The following is a 14702-nucleotide window of genomic DNA, read 5'->3' as shown; positions in this document are numbered from 1 at the left end:
ACTAACTAATAACCCGTAGTAAATTATGATACAAAGAAACGATTCAACAGACACAACCACTATCAGTGCCACCTTGATATAAAAGAGACTATTAAATATTTAAACAAATGTGTAACCGTGTATGATCAGCAAACAAACGTAATGTATGCGTAGTACATGCCATACGCAATGGATGCTCATGACTCAAAAGTAAATGAAAGTACATGATGACGATTTTTTTACGCATGCGCGCTTGGGTATGCGCTTGACCACGATCTCGCAAGCTCGTAAGCGAAGATGTTGTTTAAATTAGACCGTGCTTCCCTAGGAGGCACATGCACATGTCCGGATACATGAAACGTCCACCATATAGTGGTACTCTAAACCTATATATCTTGACGAACGTCGGAAGAGGTGAGAGAGATGGCGGAATCAAATTGTGTAATTCCTATTATATTAAACCCTCATAGGAGGGCTGTGTCCCAGCAGTGGGAACATATATGGGCTGATTATGATGATGATGAATTCCTATTGTATTGAATGTGCTTTGTCCCTGACCTACGGTAGACATCTCGATAAAACAGATAAGATAATGAACAAATGAACTAGTGCTACAATGGCATTAGTACTTTTTACCACGTCTCAATAGAAATTAGTCATCAACTAATCAGTGCAAATTGTCCAACTGAAATTGCTACACTGACAACATTATCTCGCATACTATTGCGAACAAAATACAAACGTAGTAACGTGAAAAGAATTTCACTTATCACACATTTCTTAAGGTACACATGCAGTAAGTTAATATTTTGCTACTGTGTCTGCATTCTTAAATTAAGCTTCATTTGCCTTCATAAGATGCACCTTTCGGTTTTTGCGTATAATTAATTATTGTTCAGCCAGAATCGCCCCTATGCAGCTGCCCCTATAATTATAGCTTTAGATTTATCATCAGATGGCAGTTATTTGAACAGCAAACACTTACAAAAAACTCATGCACAAGTGCGAAATGGTCCACGGGGAAATCAACAGCTCCCCACGAAATATGTTTGCTCAAATATCGTAACCGCGTGTTTATCTAGCACTTAAGTGAACCGTTTTAAAAAAAAGTCTACATTATTTGAAACAGGTTTATATATCGTTCATAATACAATACCGTTTTAGTTATGCATATTTTAAGGATGGTATTGTCTGTCGAGTGGAGTAAGCCCACGCGCCGGATTTGATGCGGGAGATTATTTCCCAGGACGTGACGTCGACCCTTCTTGGGTGTTCGACATTCGAAACATTTTATAGAACGCATTCCCAAAAAAAGGCCATCACTCTACGAAATCGGTAGAGAATTAGTAAAAAAGCTTTACCATTAAAGGAATTACCTTAAAAGCTTTATCGATTATAGTCGATGTGGCCTTATTCATTGACGTCGCCTGATCATACGATAACGGTCGCTCGTTCCATTAGTTCATTAGACATTATTTCTGTTCGAACAACCAGTGAATGTTGGTTGGATATGAATATTTACGATACGCGTTGACTGCATACTGCGTAAACAAGTAAAATATTGGGCTTCCCATTGACTATCTTATTAATGACCGTTGGCATAGTTGAAAGAATTCTTAGATATTTATTTAATGGACTTTTTTATGCACTGTTTAGGGACAGAACAAACAGTTTATTGAAGGATGTATTCCGTCATGCAGAAAGGATGCATGATAGCATGGAGACATAATATGAATTATTTGCGTACAACAAAAATCAGTACATATCAAATATATTCTTAACACAAGATAGTCAGCATATGTAGGGGACTCAAGTCTCAAGTGTCAAGTGTGAAGGAAAGTAAAGGGCACTGGCCGGAGAATAATATGTACTTACGTGGAAACCATTGATTCAAGACTACGCGTATTTGTTTAGGAAAATAGGAAAATCTTCGTAAACAAATTCTTTAAGTACAAAACATATTTATTGCGTCTAAAACTGGGGCTGTTTTGATGTTTGCGACCTATTGTGACGAAAATCAGTGACGCTATACAGTAAACACGTGTTTTGTAACTGTTTAATACACGCGTCATCATTGCATGAAGATAAAACGGAGTTTTTAATCTATTATAATCCCATTAGCATTTGGGGAAGTTATAAAACTATGACAGCTATAACACAAAACTGAGATGAAAGTGGAGGATTACCTAATGATAAAAAAGGCGTGATGCCTTTACATAGCTACTTCCAGATATGCATTTGCAGATAAATTTTTCAAGTGGGTTTACCATACAAGGGTTCTGTGCTTATTATGATAAATATTATATTTCACTTACAATATTTGTTGCAAATATGTATAACATAACTTAGTAAATTGAATAATTTGGGTAATTTGAAGAGGAATACATAAAAATATTGAGTATTCCACAGATTTTGGTACTCATGCACCACTTCTTCCTGGACTCACCCTATGCTATGAGCTTATGTATATTAATATTACTAGCTGTGACCCGCGGTTGAAACCGCGTAAGTCCGTATCCCGTAGGAATATAGGTATAAAAAGTGCCTATGTGTTATTTCAGTTGTCCAGCTATCTACAAAGCAAAATAGTATTATTATTCACCAATAGATGCATTGCAATCGGTTCAGTAGTTTTTGCGTGAAAGAGTAAAAGACGCACACATACATATGCATCCATCCTCACAAACTTTCGCATTTATAGTATTATTATTCGCCAATAGATGTCAGGAAGAGTCGCTAAGTTTAAGTCGATAAAACACGAATATGACATTTTCTAAAAAAGATTCCTAGCTAGATCGATTTATCGCCCCCGAAACCCCCTATGCCTTCCATTAAAATCGTTGGAGCCGATTCCTAGATTCCAATTATATATACATATATATCTATACAAGAATTGCTTGTTTAAAGATATAAGATAAAGCTGAAGATTTTGTTTGTTTACTATTATAAATGGAACTACTGGTCCTATTTGAAAAATTCTTTCAATGTCAGATAGCCCATTTATTGAGGAAGGGTACAGGCTATACCAGGGGCAAAGCCGGGGCGGACTGCTAGTCAGTAATATATTGATGGGGATAGCCTTGTAACATCAATCAATAGTAAAACTTACTTTACACAATATTACCTTACAGAATTAACCGCAAAATATAGATTTCAATGAAAATTATCATTTGGTTATAATAATCACATAGAACATAATATAATCCAAATACACTGAGTTGCTTATAAACTATAATATTATATGTGCTACAGGAATCATTTACCAAGATTCTATCAGTCATGTTATTTTGTAAATTGTCAAACATGTGAAATTTGATTAGCCATTCGGTTTTCTTAATTCTTTTAATCAAAGGTAAATAGGGATAAATATATATTTTTAAAGATATTAGTATAGAGATTAAGAAGGTATAAGACCACTTGAAAATTTCACAAGGATGTTGATTGGTTGATCATATTAATAATGTATTAAATGTAAAATTACCATTTTTTAGCCTATCAGTTACGTCATAAAGAGAGTATATCATTAATAATTACTTTAAAAAATATGTTGATTCCATTTAATTTGTGCATATCACTAATATGACTTATAGCAAATATTCAGGTTTTTGTACTCCTAACTAATCATAGCAAGAATGCGAGGGTAGTTCTAAAAATAAAGTTTTTCCTTATTTAATTAAAACAAGTATTCAAATGTATGTATGTATTTGTATGTAACTAGTAATATCAAATTTGTTGCATATATTTGATAGAGCACAAGAAGTCAGTCCAATTTGAAACAATCTTATCGGAAGAACCTTACCTGCTATTGTAAATCTGTCCATATAGTTGATGAGGTTGACGAAGCACAGGATTCCAACAGTCATGTATTCTATGAAAGTAACATCACTCAAGGTTTCCCTCCTTCTCGTCTGCTTCTCTTGCAGGAGCGCGGTAGCAGAATCATTGTCACCGTTTATCACCAACTGCTGATTTGATGTATTGGGTGTTATACTATTCTGGTCCATGTTCACTACCAATAAAATTTGAAAATTGTATGATATAACACCCTCAGCCACTTGACCGTAACGAAATCAGAAAGAATTTTGAAAGTTCCGATTACAAAATAACTAAAAACTATATAAAACTTTTAGGAAGAACAAATATTTAAAAAATAAATAAAAGTTTTATAGTATCAATGAATATTTTCGATAAATTAGTTTAATATTTAGTATTTACGCGGATATAGCGACGACACGCGCGATCCGCGGCGTAACAATTGACAACTAACTCGAGTCTAAACGACTAAGAATAAAAATTTTTTAACGTCAAGTGCTGACGTTTACACATGAAAATTTAACCATAGCTTAAACGATTCAATACATACACATACAAAAATAAGAAAAAGGTATATTTTAATGATAAATTTAAGAAGTTAGATATCACTACTCTTCATAAATGAAATTTTTAAATAAACCACTTTTACGGATGATACAATCAAGTATACTTTTAATAATACTTTTCAATAGCTATTCAGTACATGGTTATCTTTAAAAAGACCCTCAGAGTCAGAATACCTTAGTACTCTCGCAACGTAGAAGGTACCACATCCTACAGAAAATCGCCGAATTGATGAACATGACAATTTTTTTTGTACGTTTCAATAGTCTTCTTATTCCTTACTTTTTTGAAGTGGGTATTGCATTTGCGGTAATGATGATTTACTATTAGAGGAACCACTTCGGTTGCCCGCAAAAAATTTCTACTTATTCTCTTAATTAATACCTTATATGCATATGCATAAATACCTATAAAATATAGAGGCATGCTCTGATGGTAATTGTGCATGGTGTCATGTCCCTTTTTGAAATTGACACGTATTACTCATAGTCTATGGTTACTGTAAATTGACTGCGTTGAACATATTACTAATCTGTGTTTGACTTCTGAAGTTACTTTTATAAGTCTGTGGTTTGAAAATAGAAATTGAAAACAGGAACACCAACTAGTGAACTAGGTACCGAGTGATCGGATCGGCTAAAGTAAAATAATAAATAAACTAATATATACGCTATTTTTTAAATTTCCAACAAATTGTCCTTTATTATTGAATTAAAATTCACAGAATTTCATGTAGAGCTACCAAAAAATAAACAGTGAGTTCTTACTTTTTATAGAATAACAGATACAGTTACTTTCAATTTACATATTAATAACTAAACTCAACATTAAAGTAATGGGTAAATTGATTTATGTTGTTACTTTGTATACCTTCTGCAGTTTTGTATTAGTAACTGCAAAAAAATATGAAGACAAAGAAAAACCATCTTGGGCAAAAAAAGATATTCGAGATTTCACCGACGCTGATATGGAAAGGTATTTTATTTACACTCATTACATTATTGTATTCCATTACTTAATTATTTTTATGTCCTCCTCATTCATTTAAAACGCACATTTACAGTTTAATATGCACTTGATAAGAATTATAAATATAATACTGATAACCTATGTGGATTGATACCAATTACTGGTGAAGTTAAAATTATTAGTAAAAACAATTATTGAACTATTAAAGTTTTCAGCATCATTTTTACTTAACATCACGAAATCTAAATTTACTAAAATAACTAAAATATTCACTTGTACATTTTTCCAGGCTTTTTGACCAGTGGGAGGAAGATGAGGAACCATTACCTGAGGATGAATTACCAGAACATCTGAGAAAACCTCCAGTTATTGATATGACTAAATTGGACATGTCAAACCCAGAAGAAGTACTTCAACAAACAAAGAAGGGACAGACACTTATGATGTTTGTTACAGTCGCCAATAAACCTTCACGTGCCCGAACTGAAGAATTAACAAAGATATGGCAAACTGGCCTTTGGAGCAATCACATTCAGGCTGAACGGTAATAGTTTTTAACTAATTGTGTGCATCAATCTTTAATATATTAATTATTCTTTAATGTCATAATCATTCATCAAGATTACAGGTTAAATTTCTGCATGTTTTTCCAAATGTCAACACACTCACCTCTCTTCTTAACTACAATCCTAATATGATTTTGACAAAGGAGTAGAGTCAATATTCTATAATAAAGTCGTGAACATATAGTTTTTGAGAATATGTTCTCATATTATGCTATTCACATAGTATGCTATGTAATTTATTATTAAACACACCTTTACAGTTTAACAATGTGATTTATATGACAAACTATGCTTGTATTATAATTTTAAATTGTGTAATTTTCAGGTATCTTATTGATGATGATAGAGCTATATTTATGTTCAAAGATGGTTCTCAAGCTTGGACGGCAAAGGAATACTTTTTGGAACAAAATGAATTAAAGAATGTCCAGCTAGAGTCACAGACATATGAAGGAAAGAACCCTGATGTTAAGAACACAGCTTTAAGAGATGAGTTGTAGGCCTGAATAAGAGAAATTTGTACAGTTTTACATAAGGTAAATAAATAAAAGACTTGAGGAAAAAATAACTGTTTTATTTGACTGTGGTAGAGTTAAAAGGCATCGGTAGCACGGAAATGTTCTTCATCAATTGTAGAATAAATATGACCTTCGTTGCACATCAATTCCAGAATGTTCCTAGAAATAAAAGAATGGTTGATAGAGATTAGTATATCAATAATTCTTTTCATTTGGTCACATAAGTTAGCTCAAGAAAAGGCACATTACTTTACCTTACAAAGGTTTTATAAGATGATCTTCACATAATTATAAAATAATTTATTTAACAATATCATTTAATTTAAGAATTGAATATTCTCAACAGCATTGTAACAGTGGGAGAACTTGATAAATTCTATATTGATATAATAGTAACAAGTAAAAACACCATGTGAAAAACTTAATACTTACTCAAACTCAACACTGGGCATTTTATCCTTCAAGGTTGCATATATATCATCCTTGCTTATACCCTGCTCAAGTGTAGAAGCCCTAATAAGGTTATATACCATCATTTGACGTTGGTTCAAACCATTTACTGAGCCAGTATCCATACCAGCAAGAGAGTTAGCTGGCACATTATTCGTGAAATTGCTTGTAGTATCCATATCTTTTACCTGAAATTTTTTAAACAATTTACCATCAAATGAATAGGAATTTCATTTTGTATTTTATTAAATACCAGAACAGATATGATTTGTGTCTTGAAAAAGAAATCATTATATGATAAATTGCATGTGTGTGTAACTAAATTTTACAAATTAACAAATATATTGTGTCTGGCAATGACTCTGACTGAATTCTAGACTCCTTCAGTCTATATATTTTTGCAGTTCAGAAAATACACATACTCAGAGATGCTTAATTTGTGAACTAGCAACTTAAATTCACTGTTTGATCAAATCATTTTCATTAGTACCATTAAAAGTCCTGTGAAGCCAACTAAGAGACCCAAACAAATATGTTAACATGAAATGAGTGCAAAACAAACCTTCTTGCTTTCTGCTTCCATTTTGTATCTGTTATTTATACATTGCAAATAATGAAATACAATGGCATTTACATCTGTGATGGGCATGATTTTAAAAGCCATTAACACATTCCTCCCTTTGTTGGCTCTAACATTTCCATATATTTGAATATAATCATTTACTTGTACTTGTGGTGAGCATTTGTCCTAAAATAAAATTTATATGATAAAAAAAAATTTGAATACAAGTATTCTATAGTTATATCATAACATTTTTTATTCCAATCATAACTTACAGTAACAATTTAATATAAAATACTCACATCCTCCTCCATAGCTTCTTGATCAATCCACAATACAGCTTTCATCCTGCCAGTCATATCCTGGATAGTATATGTTATCTTTGTGCTCTGTACTTTAATATTCCTTACTCTCGCAACAATGGAGACTATCTGAATTGAAGTGCCCCATATGTTGATGCCATCGTCACCACAATGTATTGCTTGCTTAATCACTATTGGTGCTGTTCTTGAGGCTCTGCGACCCTATTGCGTTAATTTTAGAAATATTCATTATTATAGACAATATAAAGATAGCCTAGTGCATTTAAGGTTCTATCGCCATTTAGTATCTATTTCTTCCAGTGAAAAAAGAATGCTAAGGATAGTGAAATTATAATTGTAATCAATATCAATATGATTCAAAAAATAGTCCAAATGACATTATACAAATCTAAACAGAAAAAACAGGTATTACGTATCAGATTCGTTACGGTATTTTGTTAAGCCAATTAAGATTTATTTTTTAAGTTAAAAATTAAAATGAAAATTAGAACTTAGATAAATTATGTTCTACTAACACTTTTTGGACCCTTGTTTGGGGTCGCAGCATTTCCAAATTGACTTGTTGAATTTAAGAAACCCCCACCGGCAACGGACTGATCTGAAACATAACTTTATTATTACAGAAGTTTCTAACGAATGAAGTATAACGATTTTTTAAACCTACCGTTCCACATTTCGAAGTATCCTTTTTGTATTTAACCGAAAAATATAGAAAATAAACACAATCGGGTGAAACACTATCAATTCCAGATTCTAGATGTGTTCACACTCAAGTTTTCTGTATTTCAAATTGGATTCTATTTCTAAATTATTTGCTACCTATTTCCAAAGTTTGCGCCTTTTTCAATACAAAATCTGACATAAATCTGAAATGTCAGATTTTGTATTCGACATATTTTGACGTTCTTAAATGTCAGCATGGAAAACTTGAATGTTACAATATATCTAAAAGAAGTACCAGCGTAGAAAAAAGAAAGAAGGACAATTAAACTAGGTACCCAGTATTATTATAATTTAATAATTGTAGCACTTCGTACTCTTTACTTGTCTTGTAAATAAGGTATCTCTACAAATTATGAACGTCATCTTTCAACGCTACATAGGATTCACTAATAACTAGTAGAGTTATAATTTTAAATTAATTATTTATTTAGGTAACATTAGTATAAAAATGTCACTAGAATTGGCGCGAAATATTTTTTTTCACTTTCAAATTGTAGTTCAGATTCTAGGCGATTGGTAAAACATTTTAACAATGAGGAATTCAAACATTTGGAGATAATAATAATTATATTAATAGCCGCACTGTAACAATCACCCAATAAAGTGTGCCAGAATTGAAAACATGTCTAAAACCTTGTTAAATGAAAATATTTTTTACGGCAGACTGTATATGTAGAGTAAGCAAATACCGATTTACGGTTTATCACCATCTAGTATTGTTAATACATATACTTTACAACGCTGTGTTGTAGGTGTTATAGGTCATAGTACTAGAATAGCTGTTGTCTGTGTTATCTTTTGTCATGTATTAGAACATATACTTTAATTTCTGTTATAAGTGCTTTCATGCGTTGTAATTATTTCTTTTTTATTTGAATTGTTTTTGAAGCAACTAATAAGCAAAATTTATACATATATAGTAATATTATGCTAATTTAATTCGTTCCAAACAAAATCTTACGGTTTTGCCGTATATTATATGTAATTGTTAATGTCTAAATTTAGCATTAATGTCAAGGTCTAGAGTGGAAGGCGTCGGTCGTCTCTAGCACAGGTCTAGTCCTAGTTGAGACGATCGTCGTGACTGATTATTTTGAATCCTATGTATTTTTTGCTAAATAAACGATTTTTATTTATTTATTTATTATTTTATATGTATATAATATAATGGTTATAGCTTTAAGTTTCAAAATAAGCCGAGAGAAAATAAAACAAGCACACTCATAAAATTATTTATTAACATGTTATACACAGATAGGACACAAATACTTTTGTAATCTGAAATATTTTGCATAAAACCAATTATAATATTAAGGAAAATATGCAGATACGGGTGTGGCACGAAATGTCGTAGGCTTCGAAGATTTCTTTTCTCTATAGTCAACTTTGGGTAATTCTATATTCTTATTTTCTTTTCCTTTATTTTGTTGTGTATTTGGCTTGATGATGTCTGAAAAATAAAACCACAATATGAAAGTAAGATGAAAAAATTATTAACATTAATTAATTTTGAATTTTTTAATTTTTAATGATGGATACATCCAGGTTATCCGTCAAAGCTTAACTATAATAAAACAAAAAAAAAAAAAATTAAGAAAAACAATGTTTACCTTTCTTCTTTCCTTTATTTTCTTCACTGACAGGCTTTAGATATTTGGGATCTAATCCCTTCTTAGTTCGTTCTGTTGTTTGTGTATAATTTGGACTGTCTTCTATGTTTGATCTGTGAAATATTTATAAACTATCAAAACTGAAGTTATTATTTCTATAATTAGTACACTGGTATGGATATCCCCACTAATCCTACTCCTACTTAATATTATAAATGCGAAAGTCTGTAAGGATGTGTGTGTGTGTTTGTTGCTCTTTCACGCAAAAACTACTGAACCGATTTTGATGAAATTTGGTATGAAGATAGAACTGACCTTGTGAAAGGACATGGGATACTTTTTCTCGCGAAAAAAGGGTAAAAGGGATTGAAATAGGGGATGAGAGATGGTATAACCGAATTCCACGCGGGTGAAACCGCGGGCGGAAAGTTAGTATTTCAATAAAACTCACTTAGAGGTGCCATAGAAATTTATGGATTCGTCCGACTCTTGAATGACACTACTATTTCTATTTAGAAAATATGGCGTTGAACTGGCTACATTGACACCAGGTCGTTTTTCCGATGGATGCGGGAAACTCTCTTCCATTTTCTTGTGTAACCATTGGATCACTAAAAAAAAGCATAAATATGCGTGCCAGATTGAATGTTGAACAAAGAATAATTAATCGTTTCTTCAATAACATTCACCGTAGCTTCTGGGACGTGAGGTATTTTAGATTATTACCGAACGGCGGAGTAATCGAGTGACAAAAAAAAAGGTTCTTCAGTCCGTCGTTTTTGAAAATTTCAGTTAGAAATGATAAAAATTAGTTATGCAATAATAATGGCGACCTTGACGAAATGAGACTAGCTTATGCCCGCGACTTCCCGCGCGTTAAATTCGGAGTAGCTTAATATAACTATACTGATATTATAAAGAGTTCGAGAATCTCAGGAACTACTGGTCCGATTTGAAAAATTCTTTCAGTGTTAGATAGCCCATTTCTTGAGGAAGGCTATAGGCTATATATGTACCACGGACGAAGCCGGTGCGGACCGTGTTATTATACATATAAACCTACTTCTTCAACTCTTTCTATTAAAAAAAATCATCTAAATCCGTTGTGTAGTTTTAAAGATCTAAGCATAGATACATACATCTGGCCAGACTTTTTTTTATACTCTAGCGATTTTGTCACAAGATTCTTACCCATGTTATTATTTTTAATCGTTTCATCTTTATCTTTCAATGCAATTTCATTGAGTTCACATTTTTCTCTCAAAGTATCAAGCTCCGATTTTAACTTTTCCATACTATTGTTTGCTAATTGTATTTCCGATTTGAGGTCTTGTATTTCTTTAGCATTTCGTTCTATGACTTTCTCTTGCTCAAGTGCGATTGCAGTTCTACATAATAACTGAAATATATTTAATTTTCAGTTTAAAAGGTGTAACTTAATAGAGTTCCATAGATTTCATAATAATCTGTTTATATTTTACCAGCAATCCCTACAATATTCAATACATTAGACAATTTATAGAACACCGGAATCTTTCTGGCAATGGATGAAATCTTATTAATGTTGTTGTTCATTGTGATTGAAGTTAAATTTTAAAATGCAGTCTCATACAAAAGTAGAAGTCGAAAATGTCATTATACAAACCAATTACACCTACGAAGTTAAAGTTATGATTTAGGCATACATAATTTTGAGCAATTAACTCACGCACGCAGACCGAGGAGCCAGTGATACGAGATTATTTGAAATGAGGGTATTTATTATTTAAAATATTGCGTTCATATTATATGGACGTTTTTAAAACGTTATTTTTTTTTTCTAACAATGTTCTTAGCATATATCGTTATTGTACAGAATTATACAGATTGCTGGCAAAATACATAAATAATATTATCTCTTAGATTTATCGAATCACATGGAGAATACAAAAAAATATATATATACAAATTTTTTGTAAAATATTTTTACTTATAAGACTTCTAAAACACTTACCTTATCTTTCATTTCTATTATATCATTATTTTGTTTAGAAATAATTTGATTAGCCTTCAGCAATTGTTCCGATGTGGACTGTGCTGCTTCATTATTCCTATTTGCAAGTGATTCGCTCAGCGATAACCGCCTTTCTAAGCTGTTCTACAATAGTAAAAGAATACATTTCAGCTTTGTAAAAGGCTTTTTTCAAAAGGTTAAGAATGCATGCATGAAAAATTATATAAAATTATTGTGCTAAGATTCATTCTGAATATGTGGGGTGGGGGTGTATCTATTATTATAGTGTCGCAACTACTTAGCAAGACAGCTTGATATTGGCGCAGTCCCTCTGTGGGATGAAAACATGCGCGCGGGAGCCCTTAAATGGTGGCCCAGGGTCTTTTCATAACAAATATTTATAACATATAGTATAGATATATATTGAAACCATTGTCATTATAAATAGTACATACCTTTTCCAAACTCAATGTTTGAACATTTTCACTTAATTCCTTGATAACATCTGAATTATCTTTGACAGTCTGAAAGTAAATATGAACTATTGTACAAATTATACATAAATTGTAAATTAAGAGTTGTTATTTGTAACAAATATATTAAACCAGCACCAGCTTTCAAATTTTAAAAGGATCAAAATATGTTCACCTAGTTCACTTCGACTAGGTGAATTGGTTCAGTTGAATTCGGAACCTTCTTCTTTTTGTTGAAGTTGATTGATAATAAAGCAAATACATCTACAGTACTTCTTTTGTACAAGTACCTTTTCTAAAGAGCCACACTTCATGTTCAAGTGGTGAATTTGTTTCTCGCGGTCACTAATTTCTCTGTCCAGTGAAGTATTCTTTGCTGTGAGTGTGGTCACTTCTAGGTGAAACTTTTGAACTTCTTTCTCTAAATACATTGTTCTTTGTGTTTTGTCACTGTGAAAAAAAATTGTGTTTAACATAATAGTGCTACTTTGTCAAGTGCAAAATTTTACTGTTTTCATATTTTTCTTAAAAAATTCTCTCTTTAATATATATGTACAGAAACACTACCTGATTCATAATAAGAAAAATTATTTCAATACATTTTTGTCACTTCTAGACTTTAACACATTTTGAATTCTGTGAATTTATATAAATCAATTCATACTTATATCACAAATGGACATAGGTATTAACAAATGCAAAAGTAACTTCGTATACATATAGTTTGAAACCCAAGAACGCATAGGAAAGTTTTCTTTCTAACTATAGCCCATCTTTTTTTTTTTCTTTGAATACACGGGCATAGGCTTGGGTACTAAAACCCTAGTATGAATAAGAATGAAATCAGATATCTCACCTTATTTGGCGTTCTAATTGTGATATATTGTCCCTCAACTGTCTGCAAGTTTGGTTCAATTCCTCTATTTGTTTATCTTTAGCTGCTAAATTCTGTTGTGAACTTGCCACAAAATTCTTAACATTTAGATCTGCTGCTTTTTGAAGTTGCACTTTTTCCTATTTTATATTATAAATATTTTCAATTAGAATGTACTACTACTAAATTGTGATGTACATTTATAATTAAGATTATAAAAAAATAGATAAAGAAACTTCAACATTTTGTAAGTTCTTTTCATTCTTTTATTTTGTTAATGCAACTATATATCTAATCTATATATATAAAAGAAAGTGGTGTTAGTTACACTATTTATAACTGAAGAACGGATTAACCAATTTGGCTGAAAATTTGTGCAGAGGTAGCTTGGACCCAGGAGACGGACATAGGGTAGTTTTTATCCCGGAAATCCCACGGGAACGGGAACATAGCCGACAACGACTACGCGGGCATAGCCGCGGGCGGATAGCTAGTGTGTTATAATATGTCTCTCAAGCTCTCAGTTTGTAATATGCTTATAAAAGCTATAATTGCTTAAATAGTGCATAAAAGTACTTTTTGTTTTCAATTTACCTGTGTAAGTCTATCTTTCTCTTGTCTCAATGCTTCTTGATATTCACTTTCCCGCCGAAGCTTATCTTCTTCCATTTTTGCTAATGCTAATGTCATATCATGAATTTTAACTTCCATCTTTGCACACCTTTCATTCCATAACGCCTCACTACTTGTGCTTGAACTTTTTAATGCTGACAGTGACTTCTATGATAAGAAATATTTACCAATTTATAAATGCATAAACAAAAACAACTTCTAGTGCTGGCAACTATTTATGCATGAATTATGTTTCACACAGCCGGAGGCTCCAAAAAAAAAGTCGAATTTTACTCTTAAAAATACTTTAATCATAATGATTACAATGTCTTGCACGATGCAAGAGCTAAAAAGTAATGAATACAATGCCAAACTTATTTAACATGAAAACTTAAAATTACGTCGCTCCAAAGGAATTTGCTACATACAGCAATATATGTTCCCGTCCGTCGACTCAGCGTTACATTAGGGTTCCGTTGGCATAACTCATGCAACTTTATTTTTCCTATAGGCTAAATTCTTTTTATTTTCATGTGATTAGATATTTTAACATTTATTAGAATTATTTTTTTATAAGTTTGACAATAATCCCCAGTAATATTATAAATACTCTCGTCTAGCTGTCTGTCAGTACAGAAGGATAGTTTGTAACTTCAGAAAGGACATATGATAG

General features: G+C 31.8%; 4 protein-coding genes across 7 annotated transcripts in view; 1 reads left to right on the top strand and 3 right to left on the bottom strand.

Moving 5' to 3' along the window:
• The window catches only part of LOC119830997 (protein spinster), a 30354-nt gene extending 26105 nt beyond the window's left edge, over window positions 1-4249 (bottom strand). For all 3 annotated transcript variants that reach the window (XM_038354198.1, XM_038354199.1, XM_038354197.1), the window contains exon 1: window positions 3779-4249. In XM_038354198.1, coding sequence (XP_038210126.1) covers window positions 3779-3983 — 205 coding nt within the window. In that variant the 5' untranslated portion in view covers window positions 3984-4249. The remainder of the gene's footprint in view (window positions 1-3778) is intronic.
• Window positions 4250-4934: 685 nt separating this feature from the next.
• Window positions 4935-6456, top strand: LOC119830628 (LDLR chaperone boca). Its single transcript, XM_038353676.1, has 3 exons — window positions 4935-5331; window positions 5615-5869; window positions 6217-6456. The coding sequence occupies exons 1-3, from the start codon at window positions 5192-5194 to the stop codon at window positions 6389-6391; spliced, it is 570 nt and encodes a 189-aa protein (XP_038209604.1). The 5' UTR covers window positions 4935-5191; the 3' UTR covers window positions 6392-6456.
• Window positions 6450-8608, bottom strand: LOC119830627 (replication protein A 32 kDa subunit). Its single transcript, XM_038353675.1, has 6 exons — window positions 8409-8608; window positions 8260-8342; window positions 7724-7945; window positions 7422-7607; window positions 6842-7047; window positions 6450-6568 (listed from the first exon to the last, which is right to left on the bottom strand). Exons 1-6 carry the CDS (start codon window positions 8416-8418, stop codon window positions 6484-6486), a joined length of 792 nt encoding a protein of 263 aa, XP_038209603.1. The 5' UTR covers window positions 8419-8608; the 3' UTR covers window positions 6450-6483.
• A 1078-nt stretch (window positions 8609-9686) lies between these two features.
• Window positions 9687-14702, bottom strand: part of LOC119830624 (spindle assembly abnormal protein 6 homolog) — an 8671-nt gene continuing 3655 nt past the window's right edge. For both annotated transcript variants that reach the window (XM_038353674.1, XM_038353673.1), the window contains exons 4-12: window positions 14012-14197; window positions 13400-13557; window positions 12834-12993; window positions 12526-12594; window positions 12071-12214; window positions 11269-11476; window positions 10529-10688; window positions 10078-10190; window positions 9687-9917 (exon numbers count right to left, since the gene is read on the bottom strand). In XM_038353674.1, coding sequence (XP_038209602.1) covers window positions 9778-9917; window positions 10078-10190; window positions 10529-10688; window positions 11269-11476; window positions 12071-12214; window positions 12526-12594; window positions 12834-12993; window positions 13400-13557; window positions 14012-14197 — 1338 coding nt within the window. In that variant the 3' untranslated portion in view covers window positions 9687-9777. The remainder of the gene's footprint in view (window positions 9918-10077; window positions 10191-10528; window positions 10689-11268; window positions 11477-12070; window positions 12215-12525; window positions 12595-12833; window positions 12994-13399; window positions 13558-14011; window positions 14198-14702) is intronic.

The sequence above is a fragment of the Zerene cesonia genome, chromosome 12, assembly GCF_012273895.1.
Source record: "Zerene cesonia ecotype Mississippi chromosome 12, Zerene_cesonia_1.1, whole genome shotgun sequence".
Lineage (NCBI taxonomy): Eukaryota > Metazoa > Arthropoda > Insecta > Lepidoptera > Pieridae > Zerene > Zerene cesonia.
The sequence above is the reverse complement of the archived record's forward strand: the minus strand, read 5'-3'. Positions and strand labels throughout refer to the sequence as shown.